This window comes from Alosa alosa, chromosome 2, assembly GCF_017589495.1.
Source record: "Alosa alosa isolate M-15738 ecotype Scorff River chromosome 2, AALO_Geno_1.1, whole genome shotgun sequence".
Classification (NCBI taxonomy): domain Eukaryota; kingdom Metazoa; phylum Chordata; class Actinopteri; order Clupeiformes; family Clupeidae; genus Alosa; species Alosa alosa.
Window position 1 is genome coordinate 8,099,893 of NC_063190.1, and position 13,293 is coordinate 8,113,185.

General features: G+C 47.9%; 1 protein-coding gene across 1 annotated transcript in view; it reads left to right on the forward strand.

Annotated features, from left to right (window-relative positions):
* Nucleotides 1-13,293, forward strand: part of mtmr4 (myotubularin related protein 4) — a 38,821-nt gene that overhangs the window by 16,834 nt on the left and 8,694 nt on the right. Inside the window, 6 exon segments of the mRNA XM_048268777.1 lie at nt 4,001-4,117; nt 6,345-6,427; nt 9,186-9,352; nt 9,655-9,751; nt 11,693-11,806; nt 12,159-12,367. Coding sequence (XP_048124734.1) covers nt 4,001-4,117; nt 6,345-6,427; nt 9,186-9,352; nt 9,655-9,751; nt 11,693-11,806; nt 12,159-12,367 — 787 coding nt within the window.

Below are 13,293 nucleotides of genomic sequence, written 5' to 3' on the forward strand. Positions count from 1 at the left end.
ACATGCGTTCAAGTTTCCTTCTCTTGCACTGGTTCTTTTAAATAATCTTCACATAGAGAGACACACACACACTCACTCACTCACTGTCTCTGCTTTGCCAAATGGCGAAATTGGAAGTTTCTTTGACAGACGAGCAGCAGAGTAGATGCCAGGACTGTTCTTTTTTTAATTTTTCATCCCTCGATGTCCATTTTTATTTTGTATGTTTTTGATCCACGTTGGCACACTGCTGTTGGGCTGAGTCACAGGCGTGATGGCGCTATAGGACTCAAGCTTTTAATCCTAAAATGGACGCTAAGGAGACGGGAGGTCGGAGGAGAGTCTAACCGGGGCCTTGCGTTGGCAACGTTTGGCAGCGGTTGATCGATCGATCGAAGACGCCCGCTCTCCGGACCTCTCCCGGCGCTCCCCGTGGCTCTCTTATTTCCTCCGTTTGAGCGGAACACAGCTGTTGGCTCCGACTCACCCGACTAATGGTGGAAATGTCGTGGGCGGACGGGTGGGCAGAGTCGTTATGGTGCCGTTTAGTCATTCCTTCCCCGAACTCCCTGGTGGTCCTGCCTTTCTTTTTCTTTTTCTTCCACTCTGCATGTGTTCATGTTCTTGTTCTTGTCCGCTACTTATGGCCAGTTTGATCTGGTCTCCCAGGTGTTCGTGTCCAGCCTGTGCAAAGGCATGGCGTCACATGAAACATCGGAAGCGAGCTGGTTCAACACTCCCTCGTGGTTGTGAAGAGATTACCTGTTGCTAACCACAGACGGCTCAGCCTGTTTTGTCTGGTCCACCCAGGGGTGTGGTTGCCATGAACTGACGCCTCTAAAGGTGATGATACCTAGGGGAATTGTTTGAGCAATGTTGTCAGGCAATCATAAGCGCAGCAAGTTTCGTCAATGATGATGTCCAGAAAAGAAATTGCTAAATATGAATGGTAAAATACCCAAACAACATCACTAAGAAACATTACCTGGCAACATTGCCCACAAGTCCCCAGTGCATCATCTCCAGCTTGTCTTTCACTCCAGCATCCCTTAAGCGCTCATTCCCTGCCGACAGTAGACCGAGTGATTCTGCTTTTTTTCCCTTGATTGCATTTGTGGCAGTAAGGGAACGCTGTTTTGGCTCCATGCATCATTAGCTAAAAGTAGTAAAGCATCAGACCTGTCGTATGCCTGCATAAGTTTGGTGAGGAAGCACAGCACATCACCATAAATCCCGGTTAGAGCTCCTGAATGTAATTCAGCCTCAGGTGAAATCAAAATGATTTCAAGTTAATAGGATTTTGAAGAGTGCTCATTTCACATGTTGATGTCGACCTCCTCGTTTGATAGCTTCTAATTGCATGTAGTATATTCGTAGTTCTGCACCATTTGTCTCTGTCTCTTGTGGAGTCTAGACAGAGTAAACCATAGCCTTGACTCCAGATCCAGACTCTGATAATCTAGAATCTGGTCACGAACAATGTAATGGCCCAACTCGAGGGGCGGCACCAAGCATGCATTTGAAAATCTCACTGCACGCAATTGAATAACACTAGACCAATGTTTACTCTGAATGATTCTGGACTTTGACGCAATTGGATAACACTACGATCAATGTTTACTGACCTCCAACGTTGCAGCGCTGTCGTCATCAGTTTAGCGTGCCTATATCAGATACGCCAATTTGATTGTTTCCATGGGATGCAAGGGGTAAAAGTAACGTGCATCATTGCTCATTGCCATAATGTCTCGCAGAGACAATTCCATTGTGCTCTCGTGAGAACTCTGGATTTCCAGGGTAAGTAAACAAAACATTTACCAACTCGCTTCCATTGTCCTGCTAATACCTACCATTTTATTAACATCGCGCGCGCACACACACACACACACACACACACACACAGCGCAAGCACATACACAGTTGCATGAGTTGCACACCTCATGTTTTGTTCCATTTCTCTCGACTACTTCCCGTCTCTATCTTCTCTACTGGAACGCAGACCAGATCCGATGTGTGTGATATGTGCAAATGACATGAATAATGTGCTCTCATCTGCAGCAATCACAACTAATTATCTTAATGCTGCTGAGTCCAACCCTGCCACCCACCTTTTTTTCTTGGAGTCACCCCAGAAAAGGCGGACTTGTACAAGAGCGAAGTTATTGGACGGCTTCAAACATCCCCATTACAGCCCATCACGTTGTCCCCATCTCCACAGTCTCTCAGTCACTCTCGCTCGGGCTCTTAGTGCGGCTTCCATGCACACACACACACACACACACACACACACACACAGAGACACAGCAGAGCTCTCTTAAATCAGACACAGGAACAATTAAGCTGTCTGCCTAAAGCTGGATGTGCAGTTTCCTATTCTATTTGAATTATCTTGTTTTTTTTGCCATTGTGGACGGACATCAACATGGGTTTGTTGTTAATGAGCGTACAAAGAGTCTGTCCATACATGTGATTATAAAGAACTAATATCTGGATTGGTGCAGTGCATTTTGGGCAGATTGTTTTTTTTCCATGGATGGACCATCAGCATGTCAGTTGCTTGTGTGTCTTGCTGTTTTGTAACAGTTAGAAAACCAAACTAAAGCATCTCTCCGCTCTCAATCCTAGTCCCACTGAAGAACACTGATACAGTAGGGGCTAATAGAAAATCATTTATAACCCAGAAGAACCATCTCTGCCACCAAAGGACTCCATTGGAATTCCAAAGAACCTGTTTTAGAGTTCCACCTGGAACTATTTCCTGGCAATCGATGGGTTTGCAGTGTGTGTTTGCTGTGAGCTTGAAGGGTTTGGTAAGGGCTTAAAGACGACAGGCTGAAGGATTCCTCTCCAAATGTAGGGTTGGAAGCTTTGTAAAGGATATTCTATGGGGAGCAAGATTTTCATCTCAAGAGTTTGTATTGCTGCCCCATTGCTAGCATGCTTGCTAGTCGTTTGAAGTGTTATCCCCTCAAAGGTCTCCTTAGGCCTGTCTAAATCTGTAGATGCAAGCATTCACAGATTCATGTACCTTCTCTCATATTCACATACTCTATAGGCACACAGACATATACATGCAGAATTTCTTTTGTTGGAACGTTTTCCATCCCAGTTGTGTTGGTTCTGATTATTTTGTAAGATTTTAACCTTTACATTTATTTGTCTTTGAACATTAATGCGTTTCTTAATTAAGTTGCAAGTGCAAGTCTATTCCAGTTCCAAAGAACAAGTAGGAATGGGCAGAACATGTTGTTTGTTATATTGAATCCTCAGATGTGTCTGTGCACCTCTCGTCTGCAGGCTCAATGATTAGGCAATGATGAAGCTGTCACTCAGCGTTCCTCCCTATTAGCCTTCAGGGGACAGCAGGGTTAATGGCTCCTGGCTCCGCGGAGTGGAATTTTCTCTGGCTATTTCACAGCATCCGACGTCCACCTCCATGTGCAGTGCTCTGTGGTATTTAACGTTAACATGAAAGAGGAGTGGTGGGATGTGTGTGTGTGTGTGTGTATATATATATATATATATATATAAAATAAATAAATAAATAAATAAAGTAGCACAAGCAGCTCCATTCTGAGACCCCTCTGTGTTAGTTTTACCCCTGGTGCCCACACACACCAGGCCCTGTGTGCCAATGCTCACTGTGCCCACACAGCCTCAGGGCACCAGGTGGGCAGCTAGACTAACCCCACTGGCACAGAGGCATCTGCAAATGAAAAGCAGGGGAGCTTTTAAAAACCTCCAAAAAGTTTTGGGCACGTTTCTCTTCTGGGTTTGGGAAGAAGCCCAGGGCTATTGAGGCTTGGTAGAGAAGCGAGCAGCGCATTTTAAAATGCCGTAGAGAAATACAAGGACTTTTTTTTTTTTTTTCCTCTGACACATTACCTTAATTATTTTTACAGTTTCATAAAATGTCCAATGCTTTTTTGTCCAGTTGTTATGTCATTGTGATACTTGCGTGTGAAACTCGGCATAACATTATTTTGTTTGTTTGTTTGTTTGTTTGTTTGTTTGTTTGCAGGTTCCCTTCCCAGTCCTTCAGGGGGAGGCAGTAGAGTATCTCGGCCGCGCTGATGACGCCATCATAGCTATCTCCAACTACAGGCTGCACATCAAGTTCAAAGACTCCATTATCAATGTAAGAGACTGGGCACTGGTCAAAGACATGAGTGTCTCTGCTCTGTGACTTTTCTGACTTTGTCCAAAGAAGGGCAGCGTCACTTCAACAGAACTACACTTAGAATGCAAAAAGGACCGAGAACTACATCACTTCTAGAGAATCACACTTGGATGGCCAAATTGAGGCAGAAGACAGCCCAATCATGGTCATAGACGGAGTTACTCGGTTCATAGGGGGCAGTGGGTTCGGTAGGCCTTATCCAGCCATGGAGGCCAAAACATGAGGGTTCGTGTGTGTGTGTGTGTGTGTGTGTCCTGCATATCTCATCTACAGGGTTAAGTTTTCCCACATGGTCCGATGCACGTCAGCACAGATGCTCCCATGCCTTGTCATCACACCAGCACCCACTATACAGTACAGGCCAGCCCAGATAAGCCCTCTCAGGAGCGCACTGTGTGCCCGATCCTATAGTCCCTCTCCCAGACACTAGAGCCCTTCATGCCTTCTTGGCTGTGAGTCAGCTGTGCTGAAGTGTTCTCCTCTGCACTCAAAGCTGGTGCCTGTGAAGCACTAAAAAGGCCTGAGTGACATTAGGGGAACTAAGGAGATGTGTACCCAAGCCATCGTCACAATCTCCAACACACACACACACACACACACACACACACAAACAAACAGGGCATTCATTCAAACAGGACTGGCTGCTCTGGTGATGGGGATTGCATCTTAACCGAATTACTTTCTCCCAGCATCTTAAATTGTATTTCATACTGCAGTTACAGTGGACTTGATAGGGAAATCTACAACACTGAACCAGCCCGCCTCTTAATTTAAAAGTATTGAGAGCAGTTAGGGCTAAATATATCGGCTGTGGCATACCACTGTCCGCTGACAGCTGTGCTGCAGTGTGAGGCTGACCAGGCTTGTCCAGTCAGCGTGGCCGCAGCAGCGGTCCGAGTGTGGCATCAGCGGAGATGCCAGGGGGCGTATGTGTCCCCTACTGGGCGCTGGCATCCCCCAGGGCCCCACGTGTCCCTCAGCCACCTCATGGCGCCATCCTGCCCTGGACTGACCTCGCCAGCCTGGCCTGACCCAGCCTTTCCTCACCTCACCGCCACAGCGGGCTCACTCAGATGAAATGGAAAGCCCTGTGTGTCTGTGCGGTGTGGTGTGGTGTGGTGTGGTGTGGTGTGCGTTGTCTATTGCCTGTTCCTTGCTTCCTTCCTAAAGCTCTCTTCACATGGTGTAGGCCTCTCCTCCTCTCCTCTCCTCCTCTCCATTCCTCCACAGCCTCTCTGTGATCTCTCTCTCCCTCTGGCGTTCTTCTCTTCTGTTGTGTTGTGTTCTGTTGTGCTCCTGTTTTACATTCACTGGGCTGCACTCCTCACTCTGCTTAACATGTTCATTTCTGTTCACATTTTACTGCTTTTCTTTTTACTTCTGCTCAGCCGGCACAGTTTTACTTTTCTTTCCTTTTTATCCTCCACTCTGTTCTGTTTTTTTTTCTGTTCTCCACTGAGTCATCTCTCCATTTCCTCTTCCTCTCTCCCCTCTTTGTCTCTCTCTCTCTCTCTCTCTCTCTCTCTCTCTCTGTGTCCCTGGTGTCTCTGTGTTGTAGACATACCCAGGTGTGGACAATGAGATTTCTGTGAGTACTCTACCCCCCCCACCCTTCACTCCCCTCATATTCACCCCCACCCCCTCTCCTTTCCAAACGCTCTCTGATTAAAGGGCACCCTCTCTTCCTCTGTGTAAAATTATAATGTATCCCCTTTCAGCGCCCGCTTGTCTCAGCCTCTGCAAAAATTGATTTGTAGCTACTTTCCAATCAAAGCTCAGCCTCCCTGGAAGTTGCGTTTGTGCTGTTTTTTGGGAATTTGGTATAATCTTTTTGAGTTTTGTGTAGATGGATAATGTATGCAATGCTGCCTGTTTCATCACACTTATAACAGTAGTTGGTTTGTGTGTAAGTGTCACTGTCAGCCACTCTGGCACTATGTTCCTGTAATTATATGTTCCTGCCAGTTATGAGGTAGGAGGTGTGTTGCATTAGACTCTTAACCCTTTGCAGTGATTTGGTAAAACTGACACCGTTATGGTTATGATCTGTGTTGGTCCTTATAAAGCAGCGGAGTTCTGTTGGAGTGATGTTGTTGTTGTTGCTGCTGCTGCTGCTGCTGTTGTTGTTGTTTTGTATGTTTGTTTATATGCTCATCTGATTGAATGTGTAAATGTGTTTCCTCAGGTGCCTCTGCGGCTGATTGAGAACGTGGAGAGCAGAGATATGTTCCAGCTGCACATCATCTGCAAGGACTCCAAAGTTGTCAGGTAGCTGCCACACACACACACACACACACACACACACACACACACACACACACACACACAAATTGCTCACTCATGCAGCTACATGATCTCATTCTGTCTGTTTCTCTTTCTCCCCATTAAACTCTCACTCAAGGACTCACTCACACACTCTCACTCACACACACACTCTCACTCACTCACTCACTCACTCACTCACTCACACATACTTACTCACTCACCCACACACTTCCACCCACATATACTCACTCACTCACTCACTCACCCACACATACTCACTCACCCACACATACTCACTCACTCACACATTTACACACTCACTCACCCACACATACTCAGTTACACATTCACACACTCACACACTCTCTCACACATACTTACTCACTCACCCACACTCACTCACCCACACTCACTCACACACACACACACACACTCACTCACACTCACTCACTCACACACACACACACACTCACACACACACACACACACTCACCCACACATACACACTCACACACTCACACATTTACACTCCTCACTCACCCACACACTCCCACTCCGCACACACACACACACTCACACACCCTCCCTCACACACTCTCTCTCTCTCACACACTCACTCCCGCTCACATACTCACTCACACACTCACTCACTCACACAAACCCTCACTCCACTCACTCACTCACATCCACACCACCACCACTGCTCACTCACTCACTCACTCACACACACACACCTCACTCTCACTCCTCACTCACTCACACACTCACACACACAAACCCTCACTCACACACATAACTCACTCTCTCTCTCTCTCTCTCACACAAACTCTCTCTCACTCACTCACTCTCTCACTCTCTACTCTCACTCACTCACACATACTCCCACACACATGCTCACTCACTCACCACTCACTCACACAAACCTCACATACTCACTCTTTCACCCCTCACTCACACACATACTCCCCACTCACACAAACCCTCACTCTTCACACACATATCACTCTCTCCACTCACACACTCACTCACTCACACAAACCCTCACTCACCATACCTCACCACTTCCACTTCACTCAGTCACACACTCACTCACTCACACACTCACTCAAACCCACACCTCACTCACCACTCACTCACTCACCTCACCACACACACAAACCCCTCACTCACCACTCACTCACCACCACATACTCACTCACACAAACCCACCCTCACTCACTCACTCACTCACACAAACCCACCCTCACTCACTCACTCACTCACTCACTCACACAAACCCACCCTCACTCTTTTCACACAAACCAACCTCACACACTGACACAAACCCACCACATACTCACTCACTCACTCACTCACACATACTCACACTCACTCACACATACTCACTCACACATACTCACTCACACATACTCACTCACTCACTCACTCACACACATACTCACTCACTCACTCACCACACATACTCACACACTCACTCACACTCACTCACTCACTCACACATACTCACTCACCTCACACACATACACACTCACTCACTCACATACTCACTCACTCACTCACACATACTCACTCACACATACTCACTCACACATACTCACTCACACATACTCACTCACACATACTCACCACACACTCACCACCACACATACACACACACACACACTCACTCACACACACTCACTCACACTCACTCACACATACTCACTCACACTCACTCACACTCACTCACTCACACATACTCACTCCACTCACTCACACATACTCACCTCACTCACTCACACATACTCACTCTCACACATACACATACTCACTCTCACACATACTCACTCACTCATTCATTTACTCATGCTCATTCTCACATACGCAATTCACTTACATCCTGCTCTATGCATTCATCGCTGATACTCTCCATGTTAATTGCTTCCACCGCCACACCCCCACAGTAACGTCCAGTCTCCTGTTTAATGAGTGTCGATAAACGCTCCCACCAGGCCCTATTCTCACGTTCTCTGTAAAAGCGGTTTATCCGGCCCACACCACGCTCGGTTTTTATGATGGCCGCCTGCCTTTGATACGCTTGAGAGTGCACTCTCTGCCGCGGCACAGCGTAGCTCGCCAGTAGCACTCGAGCTTCACAACAGCCCATGACAACACTCCTGAACGCCTGCCACCTTTCCACTCTCTGCAGAAAGGCCCCATTGTTGTTGGTCTCCACCAAAGAGCATGCGTTTGGGGGGAAAAGATGACGTCAGGCCCGCTGGCTAAAGATTATTGGTTGGGCGGGCGGGTGAGGCCGAGCGGACGTTTCCCACCCCGCACACACAGAAGCCGATTCAGTTTAGGCTTTTGGAGAGTCTGGCAGCAGCGGCTCGTTTTTCTTGTTATTGTAGCAAATGAAGTGTGTGGGAGAAAATGATTATGTGCTCTCAGAATCGTCAGTAATGTAGATCGTGTGTGTGTGTGTGTGTGAGAGAGAGAGAAAGAGAGGTAGATGGAGTGAGTGGAAAGTCTGATTGATGAGGTGTTTACTTTGTCGTTCACTGGTTAGCATTTGAAAGGCTGCTGTTTGACAGACACCATTACCTCAGTCAGTCAATCAGTCAGTCATGTTGGCTGTCTCTCTCTCTCGCTCGCTCGCTCTCTTTCTCTCTCTCTGCTTGCAACTGCCTCTGACTAGAAGAGAATGATTAATTCATGTTGTTATTTCGGTCACCCCTCTCCAAAATGCATAATTTTTTTGACCCTCCCTGCGTCCCCCCAGGTGCCACTTCTCTACGTTTAAGCAGTGCCAGGAATGGCTGAAGCGGCTGAACCGTGCCATAGCTCACCCGTCACGGCTGGAGGACCTGTTCGCCCTGGCCTACCACGCCTGGTGCCTCGGGGGCAGCGCCGATGACGAGGACCAGCACTTGCACCTGTGTCGCCCAGGTAAGACGCACCACGTACACACAAACCAATGACTGTGGACAACACGGACAGCAATGGGGTGGGGTACTACTGCTCTGAAGACATGAAGCCACTTTCAACTAAGTTTACGCTTTCCTTTGTTGTATACAGTCATTTCCCTCAATGCATTCAGTAGCACCTCCACCCTAGTCTCTAGCTCATCTGTAGTCCACATTTTACGCCTCTGCCGACTCTTCAGCTTTCCTTTTTGTCTTATTCAAGTTCAGACTTGGTTCATGAGACCTGTGGCACTCCACTCACTCTCTGTGTGTCTTTTCCATCAGGAGACCATGTTCTTCAGAGACTGGACGTGGAGGTGAAGAGAATGGGCTACGACATGCAGAATGCCTGGCGAATATCTGACCTCAACAGCAACTACAAGTACGTCATGCTCCGTGGTCAGGACTGTTTAAATGCACTGTGTGCGCTACACCCTCGTCTTGTCCTGCCCTCTCTTCTTGACCTGGACTCCACTGGACATGTGGAGACAACTTTTTGGGAAATAAGCTTATTTGTCGCATACCCCAGTTAGATCAGAGGACACAGACTACTCTTCTCTTCCCTGTGTGTGCAAAAACCCAGTCTCACACATTAGCCTAGTTAGCCTAGCTTAGCATAATTCACTGGAAGTGGGTAAGACCAAGTAGCCCATAGCTCCCTTTTAGCTATAGGCTAACTGGTTGGCGTTGGCATTGTTGCTTATTGTACTGGACTAGTGAAGAGAGCAAGTCAAAGGTGGTGAATGCAAAGAAGGAGTTGTGTTATTGGTGGCAGTGGTGGCTTTTAAGTCTCTAATTGAATGTGTTTTCAGTGGCACTGAAGGCGCTACACACTCCCACGCAAGCACAAGCAAAGGTGTATACTAATGAGTCATATGAATGAATAGACGCAGTGATCTCGCTACTATGACACATACACCGCTAATTACAGACAGACACATGCTGGAACACACACACACACACACACACAGACAGACATACATTGGAACTTAAACACTGAGACACGCATACATACACACACCGGGGTGTACTCTCAACCCATCAGCAGGGGTGCGCCCCCAGGAGGAAGAGGTTCCTCATGGGGACAGTGGAGTGAGGCAGGCCCTGGAGAAAGCCGGCTTTTTTTATTAAACCAGCTGGGGCTCCCACTTATATGGCTGAGTCACAACACCCCGCACACACACACACACAGGCCACCACACCTCACGCCAAGAGAACCCCGCAAACACACAGGCCACAATACCCCACACCAAGACCGCCCGCAAACACACATGCTGACTATAACACCTCACATTGAGAGCACCGCACACACACACACTCTCTCTCTCACACACACACACACACTCTCTCTCACACAAACACACACACACACATACACACTGGCTAAAACGGCTCACACCAAGAGCATTTGCACACACACACACACACACTTACACCAGCCAGATACTCCCAGCTCTGACATAACAAACTTAAGGCGGTCAGTGACTTGAGTGTTGGGAGAGAAACAAGGGATCCGTCTGCCATGGGACTAATCTGGAGCCCTGCGGTGTCATTACGCTCAGGTGACAGAAGAGAGGTAGAGAGTAGAGAGAGCACAAGGCACAAGGCAAATCAATGACTCAGTCAGAGAGTTAATCAGAGTTGGCACACGAGCATTTAAATGTGGGTGGGTAGCTAAAGCTATAGATTGTGTGATAATGTATTTAAAATGCATGTGGGCTATTGAAGTGTAATCCTGATATATTTAGCACAGGTGCCATATCAATGGAAACACTTCAGATGTTTCCAGAAGATGACTCATAGGACACTGTGACACCTATATATGGTTGACTTTATTATTCTTGTATGATGTGGAACCTGTTCTTTCCTCGGTATGATTAAGTTGTCCTCCTCTCTTCTCCTTTTCTTTCCTCCTCTCCCCTCCCCTCTCTCCTCCCCTCTCCTCTCCTCCTCTTCCTCTCCTCTCCCCTCTCCTCCCCTCGCCTCTCATCTCCTCTCCTCTCCTCCTCTCCCCTCTCGTCCTCCCCTCCTCCTGTCCTCCTCTCCTCCCCTCCTCATCTCCTCTCCTCCCCTCCTCATCTCCTCTCCTCTCCCCTCTCGTCCTCCCCTCCTCCTGTCCTCCTCTCCTCCTCCCCTCTCCTCTCGTCCTTCCCTCCTCCTGTCCTCCTCCCCTCCCCTCCTCTCCCCTCTCCTCTCGTCCTTCCCTCCTCCTGTCCTCCTCTCCTCCTCTCGTCCTCCTCTCCTCCCCTCCTCTCCCCTCTCCTCTCGTCCTTCCCTCCTCCTGTCCTCCTCTCCTCCTCTCCCCTCTCCTCTCCTCTCCCAGGCTGTGCTCCAGCTATCCTCAGAAGCTGCTGGTTCCCGTGTGGATCACAGATAAGGAGCTGGAGAGTGTGGCTTCCTTCCGCTCCTGGAAGAGGATCCCTGTTGTGGTGTACAGGTACTGCATTGCACACACACACACATTCCTATATACTTGGTCGTTGAATATGTCAACGCTAGGGTTTTAGCACACGTCATTACACCTGGTCATGTACACTACTGTGCTGTTTTTAAGTGCTCCTCATGCTGATCATAGAAGAGCCCAAAATGCCATTTCTTTTAATTTGGAAACAATGTTGAATGTGTGGAAATATATATACCTATATTTCTTGTTGACTCACTAATGCAGCAGATGGCCAATGACTGCATTGGGACAAAAATGGCTCAAACCCTTAGCACTAGTCTACCTGGTCAGGCTCTGCTCTAGTACAGCACATGTTTACATCAGTAAACCCTCCCTCCCACTCCAGACACCAGAGGAATGGGGCAGTGATCGCCCGCTGCAGCCAGCCCGAGATCAGCTGGTGGGGTTGGAGGAACACGGACGACGAGTACCTGGTCACCTCCATCGCCAAGGCCTGCATGCTGGACCGCGGCAACCGGGGTCTTGGGGCCCTCAGCAGCAGCAGCAGCAGCAAGGCCAGGGGAGACGGCCCCGACAGCTCTGATAGTGACTTCGGTGAGCTAGCTACAGTACCATAAGATTAGTTCACATGAGACTACTTCAAAAAAGCCCTCAGCTCCTGCTTTTTTCATCCATCACTACTGTGTAGCTTAGATACTCTCGATCCATAAAAGTGTGTTTAGGATAACGTAACAACATAGAGACAATAGAAATGAAAAATAACTAATACACTCTTGGTCAGTCCAAAAGATGCCATGTAAATCATGACTTATCATTTTGCATAGTGTGAAATGGCCCAATAGTAATAAAGAACAACCCAGAGAAGCAGAGCGTCTGTCACCTCTCTCTCTCCATCTCTCTCTCTCTCTCTCTCTCTCTTTTTCAACACCACAGCCCAGCTGGTCCAATTCAGTCTGTCATCCCCGGATGGAGACAAGACACCAATTAAAATAATTTTGTACCTGTATGACAATAGCCAACACAATCAGATATTATGCTACATTGAGCCGTTTTAGGGGGAAATGCCATCTTTAATTAGTTTCTTGTTAAGATTCACACACACACACACACACACACACACACACACACATATATCACCCTCATGCGCATCAGTGGAGCCACAGATAAAGGATCTCCCATTTGGACCGGATGCATGAGGGTCGGGTGGCAGTGGCTCTTTTGTTCGCCACCTTGTTTGCATGTTGGTGGCCAAGAATGTGAGGCTATGGTTGGGAGGAAGTCTTTCTCTCTCTCTCTCTGTCTCTTTCTCTCTTTCTGTCTCTCTCTCACAACCACACACCCCCCCCCCACACACACACACAAACACACACACACACACACTTCCACTCACTCACTATTCTTCTGTCTTCTCCCTCTGTCTTGAATAGCAATGAGGCTGGTGGTCTTGGCAACAGACAGGCTTCCAGAAATTTCCATGCAACCCGAATAGTGAGCTCAGACAGGAAGTTGGCTGGCGCTAA